General features: G+C 39.3%; 1 protein-coding gene across 2 annotated transcripts in view; it reads left to right on the top strand.

Annotated features, from left to right (window-relative positions):
• The window catches only part of NID1 (nidogen 1), a 49,043-nt gene that overhangs the window by 10,840 nt on the left and 23,582 nt on the right, over window positions 1-14,621 (top strand). Inside the window, exons 5-12 of one of the 2 annotated variants that reach the window (XM_072856407.1) lie at window positions 608-757; window positions 2,043-2,294; window positions 3,421-3,621; window positions 5,489-5,734; window positions 6,700-6,843; window positions 7,939-8,067; window positions 11,244-11,387; window positions 12,609-12,731. In XM_072856407.1, the coding sequence (XP_072712508.1) occupies window positions 608-757; window positions 2,043-2,294; window positions 3,421-3,621; window positions 5,489-5,734; window positions 6,700-6,843; window positions 7,939-8,067; window positions 11,244-11,387; window positions 12,609-12,731 (1,389 nt within the window). The remainder of the gene's footprint in view (window positions 1-607; window positions 758-2,042; window positions 2,295-3,420; window positions 3,622-5,488; window positions 5,735-6,699; window positions 6,844-7,938; window positions 8,068-11,243; window positions 11,388-12,608; window positions 12,732-14,621) is intronic. The other variant, XM_072856408.1, reaches the window with a different exon arrangement.

Raw genomic sequence — 14,621 nt, 5'->3', positions numbered from 1 at the left:
TAACTGTTGTAAAAATTGTTGGCTAGGGTTTCATGGCCTTAAGTTTTACAAGGGTGGGATTAGCGATTCTAACTTCTGAGGGAGTGTTTGTAGAAAATTCAAAACAGTGTGACTGACTGCCCAGATGTTAATTATTTCTTGAAGCAGATGTGAGAATTGCTATCTCCATGAAATAATAGGGTAAGCCAATTAGGATTACAGGGTGCATCAGTTGGTGCACGGTCCTGGGTACCATACTGATGTGTTTTGTTCTGAGATTGGAAAGGCTCCTTTTTGCTTTGGTTTGGAAACAAGGACAGGTTAAAATTATTGTGTATTTAGTTTCACTGAGACAGTTTAAATGATCTATATTAATAAGGTCTACTGAAGTTAATAGAATTAAACAGTTTTCTAACATGTGAAGCCCTCATGTTTTCTGCAGAATAGTAGCCTATTACTTGCATATTGCAAGGTTAGCAAAAATCAATTGCAATTGTTTGTTTTCCTTAGAGAGAAAATGAAAAAAACCTAATCAAATTAGTCTAGAGATATTTTTAAATTAAACCAGGGATATGTGAATACTATAGTAATTACATGAAGTATAAGTGTCGTGTCTTATTTTCTACAGTGTTTCGCTACCACACAGATGTCCAACAGACCTGTGCTAACAACCGCCACCAGTGCTCTGTTCATGCTATTTGCAGAGATTATCCCAACGGATTTTGTTGTAGTTGCATTGCTGGTTACAAAGGAAATGGCAGACAATGTGTGGCAGAAGGTAACTTTTTTGAAAATTAGGTATATATGCAGCAATTGCACATGGCATTCTTGAATGAGGTGACCTATTTTCAATACTAAAAAAGACGTGGTTAAATACTTCTAGAAAGACTTATCGCTGAGATGTATTGAAAGGTATTTCAAGAAGTGAGCTATACTTTCTAAAATGGTGTGGTTTTTTGAATGAAGCAAATTATTTTAGGTGGTCAGTTATATGCATTATGCATTTTAACATGACTTTCTAGAAAAAATAAACTCTTACGTAACTGACATAATTTAATAGATAGTGTAACATCCAGTGTTTATTGCTAGAATTAGTCATGAAGTTCCAAAGTGTTATAGTCTGATTTGGTTCCCACTCTAGAAATGGATAGTTCAAAGGGGATGAACAAAGTAACTTTGATCAGTCAAAGTGAAGAGCATGGCTCCTCTTTGTCTGACTCTTAAGCTTCTTTACTAAAGGGCTAATCTGCCAGATTTTTGTTAGATACCCATTTAAACTTTGTTCCTGTGTAAAATCCATAAAGGAATTTCTTATGTATACACTTGTAATCCTCATAGTGACTTGACTCAAGAGTATAGATGCATTTCAACAACTAAAATAGCTGACTGCAGACTTTGTGTTTTATGAGGCAGGAAAGCAAAACCTACTACTTAGCTTTCAGTTCATAACATTGAATTTTCCGGAGAAAGAAAAGGAGGTCTGATGATAATGGAATTTGAATTTACCCATAGGAAATTATATACAGAAGAAAACTAGCAATCCAAAGTAAAGTAAATCCAGTCTTCTGTAAAACATGAACAGTCTTAAAATGGTCAATAGTTTTGAGTCAAGAAATAGAATAGGTTAGAATAATAGGTCAATTATTCTAACACCTAATGGTTTTAGCCTTCTAATAGGGAATGAACAAATTTACATTCAGTAGGTATTGATATGAAGTGTGATCTTCAAAAGAAGTTTCTGTATGCCACTTACGGTCAGAGAGACTGTAACAGCTTAGTCTGTTTATGGAGTTATCCTTGCAGACAAAATTGTTAATTAGGATAAAGGGCATCTCTTCAGGCAATTTTGGCGACTTAGTCATCTGTATAATGACAACACACATGTATGTATGTAAGCAAATTAACACACTGTTTGTAGGCAGTTTCCTGTTGAATTCTGTGAGCATTTGTTTGCCATTTATTTCAACACTAATATCTTTGAAGTAGTGAACGCTCTGAACACGTTCCTTGGAGAGTATGTGAGAACCGTTGTTTTGTTCTGATGCATTGTATTGATTTGCCAGGTTCTCCTCAGAGAGTCAATGGGAAGGTCAAAGGAAGAATCTTTGTAGGAGATAACCCCATTCCAGTTATATTCGAGAACACTGATCTCCACTCCTATGTTGTGATGAACCAAGGGCGTGCCTACACTGCTATCAGCACAATCCCAGAGACTTTGGGGTATTCGTTACTGCCTCTTGCCTCTATTGGAGGTGTCATAGGATGGATGTTTGCTGTGGAACAGCAAGGATATAAAAATGGATTCAGTGTTACTGGTAACTTCTCAATTAAAATAACGTTCAAAAACTGTGCTATGCTTTCCTCTGTCTTGAGAGAAAAGAAATGTGTATTTAGAAGCAATATAGGATGAAAACATGTTTATTCTGAGCTGCAAATTGATTGCTTTGTAATCAAACTTCTCACAATTTTTCTTGTTTACAGTGTATAGATATTGGGCTTTTTAATTTACTGTTAGTGCACAAGCACATAAGTCTGTTAGAAGGAAGAATGGCTTGGCCAGTTCCTGGAAGAAAGAGATTATTTAAAAGGATGAGATTTTTGATACTAGAGTGTACAGAGCTACTGAAAAAACCTGCCCCTACATGTGCAAGAGGTCTAACGTGTTAATTGACTGATTGTACCAACGGAGCAAAAGAGAAATGAAAATCTGACCTCATGAAGGTCTGAAATTCTTAACAGAAGCAATTCCTGCATGAGATGCAAACGATTCTGTTAATTTATTTGAGGGAAACCTCAGTTCACAGTTACAGCTTTTCATGAGAGTCTGAGGCCAAATCTGGTTGGTTGTGCACATGAATTCAAGCTGTAGATCCAATCTGTTCTAGGAGAACATGTGTTTCTCTTTAAAATTTTATCCTTTACAGCCCTGTACTATGAATTTAGTTGAACATAACGTTTTGTTTTGGGGTTTTCTTGGATTTTGTGTGTTTGAAGTTTGTTCTGGAATTTACAACATACATTTCACTTGGTTTTGATTTGGAAACAGATGTACTGGTTTTTTTAAAAAATTTTTTAACTCCCTGTATTCTTAATGGAGGTTTTCTCTAAAATGTACAACTCCTTTGCCATTTTAACCGGTAGGATAAGGCCTACCATTATTAGCTTTGTTGGAACTTTTTTTAACTTAAAAAAACCTGCTTCTTCAGGCTTACTTGCAATTTAGCATGCTCAGTGCTTGAGAAAAGATAGTTTCCTTGTATCCAAGGATAGTATCAGTACACCTCTGAAAGTTACTTCTGTAGAAACCCAAAACATTAGCAATTATGCTGCATCAAAGTTTGCAGAAAGTAGTAATTTGTATTTTGTCTACTAGAAGCAATACTTTGAATAGAAGGATTCAGAAACCACTGTTAAACGGTTTAACTAATACTGTTTCTTTAGGTGGCGAGTTTACACGGCAAACTGAAGTAACTTTTCTTGGCAACAATGAGAAGCTGGTTATAAAGCAGAAATTCAGTGGAATTGATGAGCATGGTCATCTTACCATCAGCACAGAAATGGAGGGCAGAATACCTGAGATCCCATCTGGCGCGTCAGTCCATATAGAACCATACACTGAACTCTATCACACTTCTAGTTCTGGTAAGGTTACCTAAGAATGAAATTATAAGAAAGTGCACATTTCTCAGAGCAGAGAGCAAGACAATCTGAAAAACATTACTTTATTCCCTTCTTAGCGAATGTACTTAGAACCCTTCAATTTATAGAAAGTTGCCTTTTGCCTCTTTGGAATATGTCCCAGCAGAAGGTGGATTTTGAGTGAGACAATGCAAATATTTCCAATCTTTTTATTGAAAAAAAAAAAAAGTGAGTTTAACTTTCTCTGAACTGATGTTTGCAAAACACTCTCAATTTCCCTTTCCATAGGCCTTATTTTTATGCTGCTGATGGCAGTCGTAACAAGTTGCAAACCTTTTTGTAGGGTCCATGGGTCTTCAGTAGAGCTGTACTGGTGTATACCTTTTTGTGGTAATGTCATTAAGTGGGCTTTGGTCTTGTCCGATGAGACTGTGCAAACCAGTTATTTACCAATATGTGTCATGTAAACTGCATTGCAATGACTGTGCCTCGTGTTAGTAAGAAGCATTTGTCAGTATTATTTGAGCTGAATTTGAACAACTGACCAGAAAATTAGGAGCCTCTTAATTCCCTTATCAGTTTCCTCCATCGTCTCTTCAGTACTTCTCTGCTCTCTCTCTGTTCCTTATCTCAGACTTTGAGATTTGGTAAGAGAGCCTTTCTTCATTTCACTATTTAAAGGGGAATCTCCCTTCTTTTGCTTTCCTCTTCCTGCATAAAATTATGGGTGTTTCAACACAGCAAAACCAAAGTGAGGTTGGAGTGTTGCTGCTGGCCAGCCAGCCCAGATGTCAAAGAGCAGTGAAGAGGAAGCAGCCTGTGGTGCACCCAGGTGCATGAATACTGGAGAGAGTACACTTTGCTCCGAGAGTGCACTTTGATTGCTAGAGATAGCTGAAAAAGGTGTAGTTGCATCATCACTGTTTTATATCTGCTAATGTCTGGCTTTGGTAGCCAGCGATGAACCCCTCTTGCTGCTTTGCCTGTTGTTATGGACTAGGAGGAGGAGGAGCGGGAGGCAGCAGGAAGCTTCCGCTTTGTGCTGAACAACTTCAGAGTTTCGGAGGAGTTGTTTGGGTAGCGTGTGCTCCGTAGAATGCCTGCCTTCTTGGCAGAAATGCTATCCCCATGGAGGAAAAGTCAGGGGCTGGAAGGAGGCATCCTTCAGGCTGTGTTTGATTTACCAGTACTCAAATAGTTATTCTTCTGCTGTCCTATGGCATACCTGATAGATCATTATTTAGCAGAAATCCAGCTTTTGGCAACTGTTGCAAGTGGATTGATACAGGTGTCTTCTGGTGTCCATATGAAGAATAGTGGAGTTCTGAGGAGCTTTCTGTTGGTGGGAGGACCTGCAAGCCGAGATCTGCTTTGAAGACTTTTGGTCACAATTGTTCACAATACAGAAAACTGTTGTGAAGCATACAAGAGCTCTCAGGCATGCATCTTCTTCAGGACTTTGTCAAAATCCAAGGGCAATAGACCACAATGGGTGTAGTTTGGTGCTGGTGAGGTGGCTCTTGTCCTTCTTAGCTGATAGATCCATTACGTAAATTCATCTAAAGAAACCTCTGAGTTTCTTGAGTTGAATTTTCCTTTCTTTACCTGGTAACCCACAAAGTAAAGTTACATTTTAAAATATGTCAAGATAAATTATATGACCATTCCTCAAGGCTGTGATATCTGAGAACAGAGGTAAGCCTAGTCAAGTGCCTATTCCTTTGCATGGAAATACATCCACTTTCATAGTTTCTTGCCTTTGAAATTTCTGTTCACGCTACTCAGCCTGTATCCCAAGTCTACAGATAGCAGAGTATTTTTGCTGTCTGTTCTGATCAGCATGTTTGTTGCCATTGTTGCCATGTTGCAGTGATCACTTCGTCGTCGACCAGGGAGTACACAGTGACAGAGCCAGAAAGGGATGGGGTTGCTTCCACGTACACGGGTGCCTATCAGTGGCGACAGACCATCTCGTTTGATGAATGCATTCATGGTGACTCTCACCATGCTGCTTCTGCTACTCAGCAGCTCTCAGTGGACAGTGTATTTGTCCTGTACAACCGAGATGAGCAGATTCTGCGATATGCAATGAGTAATTCCATCGGCCCAATCAGTGGTATGTATGAATTTGAGATCTTTCTTTTTCTCTTTTGTGAGTAATTAAGAGCAGGCTTCTATGTTTTTTTAGCCTGCCTTAGCTGGGTTAAATTAATGAGTTATATTAATTAATTGCATTAGCCAGTAGAAGTCTGGGTCCGTCAATTAAGAAGAGAAATGGGACTGTTGAAAGTTTGTATTTTCACTTGGGGAAGAGTATTTAAGTTGTTATCTCCTCTTGAAATTCAGGGGAGTTTGTGTCAAATTCCTTGAAATACTCTCAACATACCACCTTGAATCTATTGCTGCTCAGATACATGGAGTGTATCATTTATCTTTACCTAATTTATAGTTCCTCTATTAATGAGTTTTTTCGTATTGTCAGAGCAAAGGGCGAAAGAGGGGAATAAGACTTGCCATTGAAACAGCTAGTTTCTATAATTTATTTTGAAACATGGCATTTTATCTTTGGAAGGTAGGCAGCCTATGAAGTGTATTTTTTTGGATGAGCTGTCCAAGTTTGTCTGTTTGCATTAAAATCAGAAAAAAAGCAAAGGAGCAATTTGAAAATGCACACCAGATGAGTACAAGAAAAGACTGTGCTCGCTTTTGTTTGCTACAAAGATAAAGTTTTGGTGTGTAATTAAAATGAACAAACCAAGCTGTTAAGAATTGCATTTTCGGTCTAGTGTCAGTGGCTGGAAGATGCATTTATCTTTGTCAGTCTTGGTCTTTAGAGAGGTTTTTGTGGCTTCTCTGTTTTTTATCTCAGCAGTCCTTTGCAGGAGTGACAAGGAATACAGGTGCTATTGTTGTGTCTGAGATTCATGTCCTGCATATCACCTGCAAGTCCCCTTCTTCCTGGTGCAAAAAGTATTCTCTTTCCTTGTTTCATGTGCACTACAAGCAACCTCCTTCTGGGCCTTATCTGAGCACTGTTACTTGGATAGAGTCATCATGGCTAAATATGGTTTCTCTTGTCAGATGGTTCTGCTGATATTAACCGGAATCCTTGCTACACCGGTACCCATAACTGTGACACCAATGCGATATGTCGTCCAGGAACTGGAAATCGTTTCTTCTGTGAATGTTCAGTTGGCTTCCATGGAGATGGAAAAGTTTGTTATGGTATCAGAAAACTTTCATTACAAAATGACAGCTAATGTAGAATTTGTTTTGCTTGGAATGTATTGACCCTCAGGACGAGCCATTCCAGCAAAACAAACTGTCCTGAGGGGCTGGTTTTGGGAAAGATAGGTTAGAGGGATGCTGGGATAGCTGACAGCTCAGTAATTAAAGTAAGCAAGTTTGACTGTCCTGAAGAGTCAAACTTGGGTAAGTTTTGCTAGCTTGCAACGCTTCTTTCCTACCCAGTTTGTCTTTTCATAAAACCTGTGGGAACTTAGCTGTGAGAAATTTACTGTAATGCAAGTTCTGGTTAAAATGAGTCAACTAGGTTAAAAGTTCTTGAAGGAGATGAGGAATGGCCTATGCACATGCGTACAGAGCACAGATATGTGGAAAACATCTTTTTCAAGATCTGCTTTGAAAATCCATTCTGTTCAAGGAGACTTTTACTTCCCAGCTCCATACAGCTCTGTATTCTTAATGTATTTGGGTTTTGTTTTATAAACAAATCACAGCACAAATACTTGTTTTCAAGAGGTGAAAGCATATTAATGAAATATGCATCATCCCTATTAGTTAACTGAGTTGTTTAATAAAAAAACCTAAAACACAACCCTCTCCCCCACTCCAACGCTTAAATCAACTTGCAGATGAAAACAGCAGCATCACACTGTCCCTTGCAGTCCTCTGGTGCTGTGAGTTGAGCAGCAGTGGATTAGAGATATATACGGATAATGAAAGGGGAAGTCTTTCCTAAAGTTCATGCTCCCCCAGTAGTCATCACTGCTTCTGATCACCTTATAGGCTGCATTTTCTTTCTCAGTGGCTCCTCCTTCCTCTCTGATATCCTGTCCCTTCCCCTTATTACTCCATTATAGAACCTCCTCTGGGTTTTTTTTGGTGCAGATTAGCTGAGGACACAGTTACCTGAAAACTTATTTTCAGGTTACTAATATCTCTTAGGAGGTATGGTCTATCCAAGATGTGGTTTAAATACACAAGCCTGCTATTATTCAACAGTTGCACTGTTTCTGTTTTTCTGGCATCAGTATTAAATGCATCTTTGTAATAACTGGAATCGTTATAATATTCTAGATGTTGATGAATGTTCAGAGCAACCAGCTCTATGTGGCAGCAATGCAGTCTGCAATAACCAGCCAGGAACCTATCGCTGTGAGTGTGTTGAAGGATACCAGTTTGCAGCAGACGGGCGGACTTGTGTTGGTGAGTTTCACATTTCTTAAAAGCACTGCCCACCAGCTTTCAGGCTGTGATTCATCTCACAGAGACAGAGCTTCTGGGATCTGCGCTGACTTCTAATGTGAGTTGAATTTAGGAGTTCAGGCTGCAGTTAGTGATTACTGTCCATTAGGTGACCAAAGAAGTTGCCTAAAGTACTTTGTTTTCATCTCATAAAAATTCCCCATTCAGAGTGTTTCCAAATAGAAAGTTGAAATGATTATTGAATGCTTCAGTCCTTTCTGTACCATTATTTAGCGGTAGATTTCACATGGAAGTAAAATTCAAATTTGTAAAAGAAGAAAAATTAAAGTGAGCAGTTATTAATTTGCTGGTATTTCACAGCATCTCACTTTCAAGATGAGGTAGGGCATTTCCTGCATTTTCTGTAGTCCCATGCTTTGGATTTTTGGGGGTTTGGGTTTTGTTTCTTTCTTATATTTAATCCAGAATTAGATTTAACAGATTAGATTTTAGTTACAGATTCATCCCTTGGATCAGGCAGTGCGCAGGTCTAAACCGGTGTGTCTTGGCTATTGCAGGCTTATTCTGAAGGGATAGTTAGTCATGCTGAAAAGGAATTATAACTACAGATCATTTCACTGTTAAAATCTTTGAGATTTGGAGGAATTCTAGCTGGTTTGTTAATGGACCATTAAAACTTCAAATTCATTAGTTGTCACTGAATTAGTTATTTTTATTTAATTTAAAATCTTTTTTCTGGAGGAAGCCTGAGTTAATCTATATTTGCTAGACTAAGGTTGTCCTAACAAGGGATATTTTTTCCTTCTTGCTCTGTTTTTCACTAAAGTTGTAGAAATTCCATTTGGTAGCTGGAAGAATTGCAAGATGATTGTGTGGGATGTGTATTGAAAGTGAATTTTCTGTATAGAAAGAAAAACCATGAGCTTTACCCTTGAACATTAAGCTGATTCTTTTGGGTGTCATTTAAATTGCAAATATCAAAAGCTAAATAAAAAAAAAATAATCTACAAATGGCAGATAGAAGAGGGGTAATGACTCTACTGCTAGAGCTGCAACTGTCAGGTTGGATATAGATTATTTTTTTTAGTTAGAATTTTTGTCTTTGTTTGCAACCTGACAGTAATTCTGTACTGACAAAACCTATACACGCTCTTCCAGTGTGGTTGGACCAGTTCCTGTTTCTTTTGGAAATAACTGATAAGAGCTGAGGATTACATTTGCTTCTGTCGTGACTGCTTTGTGGTGCAAGTTTAGTTATCCTTTGATCAGCTAATGCATTCAGGTCTTTCCTCATTATAGCCAAGACTGTTCTTCAGTTAAGACAGAGAAGCCTTCATCTTACAGCAGAAAGTTGCATTACTTCCCTGAAGTGTGTGACATGGCATGCTGTGTATTACAGTCCATCTCAAGCCTCATTTCTCTCCTCCAGTAAGAATTACCGTTCACGTCTGCTCACAGTGCACCCTAAGTCTCCCTTAGTTGCAGAGCAGTTGGAAAAAGCAACTTCTCCTACCAGGACACTGGAAGGGATAGGGTGAGATGTGGAAGAGCGGCTTTGTTCTTTCCATTATGTCCACCACTGCCCTTTTGTCACTTGGACCTGAAAGGGAACCTTCTTCCCTCCAGCCATGACCTCACTGGCCTCACTCTACCACTTTCCCATGAAGCTGATGTGTCACACTTCTAACAAGTGCTAAGTAATTCCTTGCTTAGCTTGAAGGACTTCAGTTTGATCCCTTCCTTCAATCAAAACCAAACTTTGCATCTTTAAGACTGAAGAGAAGAAAGATGAACTCTAGTTTCCCAACAGATTGAAAATAAATGTCATGGTAATCTTGTTCCCCTTTCCACAGGGGAGGGTTTTATAACCCATGACAACTTGAACCCCAGAAGGGGCAACAACTACCCTCTTTGTGCTGTTGCAGTTTGCTCTGGGATACCAGCTCTGACTCAGCTTTTCTGGAACTGCAGCTTTTTGATACCAGCTGTGTGACTCACTTGGTTGCTTTAGAAGAGAGTTGCAAATAAATCCTGTTCTCCTATTTGTAGGCTGAGGAATAGGAGGACCTGGGGACTCCCTTTGAGCTCCGACTCCAAATCTTATAATGCAGTTCTGAATAGATTATTTTGTAATCTAAAATTTACTTCAACAAACAGAACAAATCTAAATGATTCTAACAATGATGTCATCTCCTCCAGAGAAATGGAAAAAATGTCTGTTTTCAGATATGGGTCTGATGGCAGATTTTTGTTATTTCCCCGCCGATACTGTGGTAGTTTCCATATATGAAAGGAGCATTGTACAGTCTCGTCTTGGTCCTCTGTCAACTCCTCATAAGAACTGTGTAAAGAAACCCTCAGTGGAGACTCTGCTACAGCAGCTGGAAGTCTGTTCCTAGATGTACACACTGCAAACTCGTGTATTTCTGGGCCCCAAATTTTTTTAGTATTTTGCCTCTTCCTGTTTTAAATACCATGGTTTCCTTTCCTCTTCTCTGACATAACAGGTAAGCATAGGTGGGGCTCCAGCAACTACCGGAAATAATTTGTGTGTAAAGCAGTACAATGCCTTCAGAATCACTGCTGTCAATGATGAGAAAGTTATGAAAAGCTGCAGGACTGGTCCCAGCTTCCACTGTTGGTCAAAAAATCTCTCCAATAGTTGACAAATGTGTTTTTCTTCTATTGAGTGAGTCACAGCTCCTATCTGTTGCCAAGTGACGACAGCCTTGGGTCAGTGCTAGGTTAGCGTAGCGGGATATTTAATAATTCCCAGTGCAGTGAACTGGCCACTTAGCTAACATGTGAGGTACCTCTGCAGGATGCCTTACATTTCTTCATCCAGGACTCCTTTTTATAAACAAAACTGTTGTGGATATTAGGATCTGTCACTGTGGTGGCCTTTCTGCCCTGTTCTATATTAACAAACATCTATGAGGTGCTGAGGACGATCAGTTCCTTGTGAAACGTTAGTAAGATTTAACAGTAGTGAAAGGGGAGATCTTGGCAAAAAAAAAATCCCGACCCCCAAAACAAAAAACTCAGTTTCCTTGTTTCCTTTCTCTTCTGTATGCTTTCACAGCTGTTCTTCTCTCCCTATAAACTTGTTATGAGCTTCAGACTTTGCGGAGGAAGGTTCAAATTTGCATCTCCTCTCTTGTACATCTAACCTGCAGCTGTTGAATACGTCGTAAACCATTGCCAGACAGGCACACACAGTTGTGACATTCCTCAGCGCGCTCAGTGTGTGTTCACCGGAGGGTCCACCTACATCTGCACATGCCTCCCTGGCTTCTCCGGAGATGGGCGTGCCTGTGAGGGTGAGTAACGCCATTTGTTTTGTGTTTTTTACACTCTTTATTGCACAACTTAGCTGGTCATTGCAATGTCCTATAGTTACTTGTGATTTAAAGTAGGAAATGTTATAGTTTAAGTCCCTCAGGCAGGCATTGCCTTAAGCTTTTGTCCCTTCCTCCCCTTACTTTTGAATTCACTCTTCAATATTTGAGCTACAGAAGGTCCAAGATGAGGTAAATGCAAAAATTGCAGTAGTTGTCATGGTTTAACATCAGCCAGCAACTAAGCATCACCACACAGCCACTCGCTCACTCCACCCCCCCAGTGGGATGGGGGAGAGAATCGGAAAAGTGAGAAAACTCGAGGGTTGAGATAAAGACAGTTTAATAGATAAAGCAAAAGCCGCGCACACAAGCAAAGTAAAACAAGGAATTCATTCACTACTTCCCATGGGCAGGCAGGTGTTCAGCCATCTCCAGGAAAGCAGGGCTCCATCACATGTAACGGTTACTTGGGAAGACAAATGCCATCGCTCCAAACATCCCCCCCTTCCTTCTTCTTCCCCAGCTTTATATGCTGAGCATGATGCCATACGGTATGGAATAGCCCTTTGGTCAGTTTGGGTCAGCTGTCCCAGCTGTGTCCCCTCCCAGCTTCTTGTGCACCTGGCAGAGCATGGGAAGCTGAAAAGGCCTTGACTAGTATAAACACCACTTAGCAACAACTAAAACACTAGTGTGTTATCAACATTATTCTCATGCTAAATTCAGAACACAGCACTGTATTAGCTACTGTGAAGAAAATTAACTCTATCTCAGCCAAAACCTGGACAAAAAGTTATATTCTGTTTCATGTTAATCGGAGTGCAATGGGGGAGTAGCTTTACCTAACTACATGTTGGAAACCTTGCTGGCCAAATCCTACTTCTCTTGCTGTGTTAAGTCTTTTCCTTGAGAAACAAGGGCATATATTTCTGAAATACTGTGCGAGTTAACAATGCTAGTTACCTATCAGAATAGCAGAGTGCAGGGATTTGCTGAGAGCCAGAATCTAAAATACATGCATGCTTTTTTTTTTTTCTCCTTTGCATTTCTGTATAGATGTTATTCCAAAGGTCTATAATTCTAATCAGATATCCTAAAATAGGAGCCTGAAAGTAATACAGCAGGTTTGCACTTTAATTCATCACCCTGATTTGTCCATGAGGAGGAACAGTTATCTGAGATGGATCATTTATTTTACAGATGTAGATGAATGTGAACAGGGCCACTGTCATCCAGATGCTTTCTGCTACAACACTCCTGGGTCCTTCAGCTGCCAGTGTAAGGCAGGTTATCGTGGGGATGGTTTCCGGTGTGTGTTAGGAGGTAAAGTTTTATAGTTCTTGAAAGTTGGACCAGAAATACAATTTGGGAATTGGAGGATGTATGTTAATTTGGTTCCTCTCTGGAACAAACTGTGTATTGTCTTATTGGGGTCTTTATTCTTTTTCAAGTTTTGCTTCACCAAGCTTGTGTCAAAATCTGTATCTTGACTATTATCACTTTTCCATGACACCCTGTTCAATGTCCCATTTTATGTTTTATTTGCTCTGTCCTCAGTAGTTCTCAGACCCAAGCTAATACTATCTTTTGAAGTTGCCTTATGTAAAGGTTTAACCACAGATTGATTTGTTTTGCATACACAGTAGTCACTTATCATAAAACATCTGGAACTGTTGGCAATGTAAATGAAACCCAACAATTATAGGAAAAAGTAAAGGATGAGACCAAAGTACCTGCATTGTTGTCTTCAGTGGGATCTAGATGCCTACATGCCACATATAGCCAGCAAGAGTCCAGAAAGACTAACTCCAGTTTCTAACTAGCACTTAGTTGTTTCTGTATTTATCCAGCTTGTTCTGCATTTAGCAGAAAGTTCTTCACCCTCCCACACTTCTGTTCTTGCATTGTAGTTTGGGCCTTGAAGTATAAAACTGATCTGGAAGGCATGCTTAAAAAAAGAAAGGAAGGAACACTGAAGCACGAAGTAGCATTGTTACAGTTACTTTAATTCAAAAGTGTGGCAAACCTATGGGACAGCGCTCAGGTTTTGCAGAATGGTGAATGCTTTCATCCAGGAAATAAAGCCTATCTTTCGAGTATATTCAAACTCAATTCTTCTGCTTCTAAGATTCTTGCTGTTGAGCAGAAGACCCTGCACCTCTCAACAGACTGAAACTCAAACTGTGCAGCCAAGAGTAAGAAAGGCGCAGGGCCAAAGGGAAAGAAAGCAAGAGGCAGTATGACTGAGGAGGAAGGCTGTCTTTATAGTTCAGCTTCTGCGCTGTGGTCTTAATGATGTCCAAAGTATTTGATGATTCAAAATTGAGGGGTTTTTTTAATAGTGGATGTGCTGGCTTAAAAGTGGTTGTCTGCATGGCACAATATTACTACCTGATGCATTGCTGAAACTTAATATTTTTCTTTTGCCACTATATTCCCTAACTCTGAAGTTCTGACTTTTTTTTGCACAATTGGATACTCATGTCTTAAAACAAAAAGGCAAAGGATCATTTATAGGAAAGGCATAAAAAAATGGCAAGGTTGTTTCTGGTTTTAGATCATATTTACACGACTCTTCAGCATGTGCTCAACAATGATTGTTACATGAAATCACCCAGTGCTTGTAGACTTTTCTATCATAGGTAAATTGTAGGAGGTTTTGCAGTCTTGCTTTTGCCACTTTGTCAGTCTTTCATTAATATTTTAAACTAACTTTTCATGCATGAATGCCCATGTGTATTTTCATTTTAATGCCAGATGAATGAAGAACTACCTAGTGTTTCTGACCTGTGTCAAAATATTTAGCTAACCAGCCAGCTGATAAAACCAGGATTATTCCTCCTAGAGGAGAAACTTGATTTGAATAACTTGAAGCAAAATCGAACCTTAAAGCTTCCCGTTCTTCAGGCAGAATTGTAGAGGCAGAAATATTGCTTTCATGTCTGGCACATCCCCTTTCTAGGTGAAACAGGTGGTTTGGTAGACTAATACTTAAATTTAACCAATTAACTTTATTACCAGGACACAATTAGTTTTTTCTGAGTACATGTGATAGCATATATAAGTGAGGGTTTTTTTGTTGAGAACAACACCTTTTCACATGCAGTGGTTAGTGTGTCTACTAAACAGCTAAGCACAGTGTACTATTTTGTAGTAGCTTTATGTTATTTTTTGCTGCTTATCATGTACACTTCTTGACTTTCCATACTCAAC

The sequence above is a fragment of the Ciconia boyciana genome, chromosome 3 (genome assembly GCF_034638445.1).
Source record: "Ciconia boyciana chromosome 3, ASM3463844v1, whole genome shotgun sequence".
Taxonomy (NCBI): domain Eukaryota; kingdom Metazoa; phylum Chordata; class Aves; order Ciconiiformes; family Ciconiidae; genus Ciconia; species Ciconia boyciana.
The sequence above is the reverse complement of the archived record's forward strand: the minus strand, read 5'-3'. Positions and strand labels throughout refer to the sequence as shown.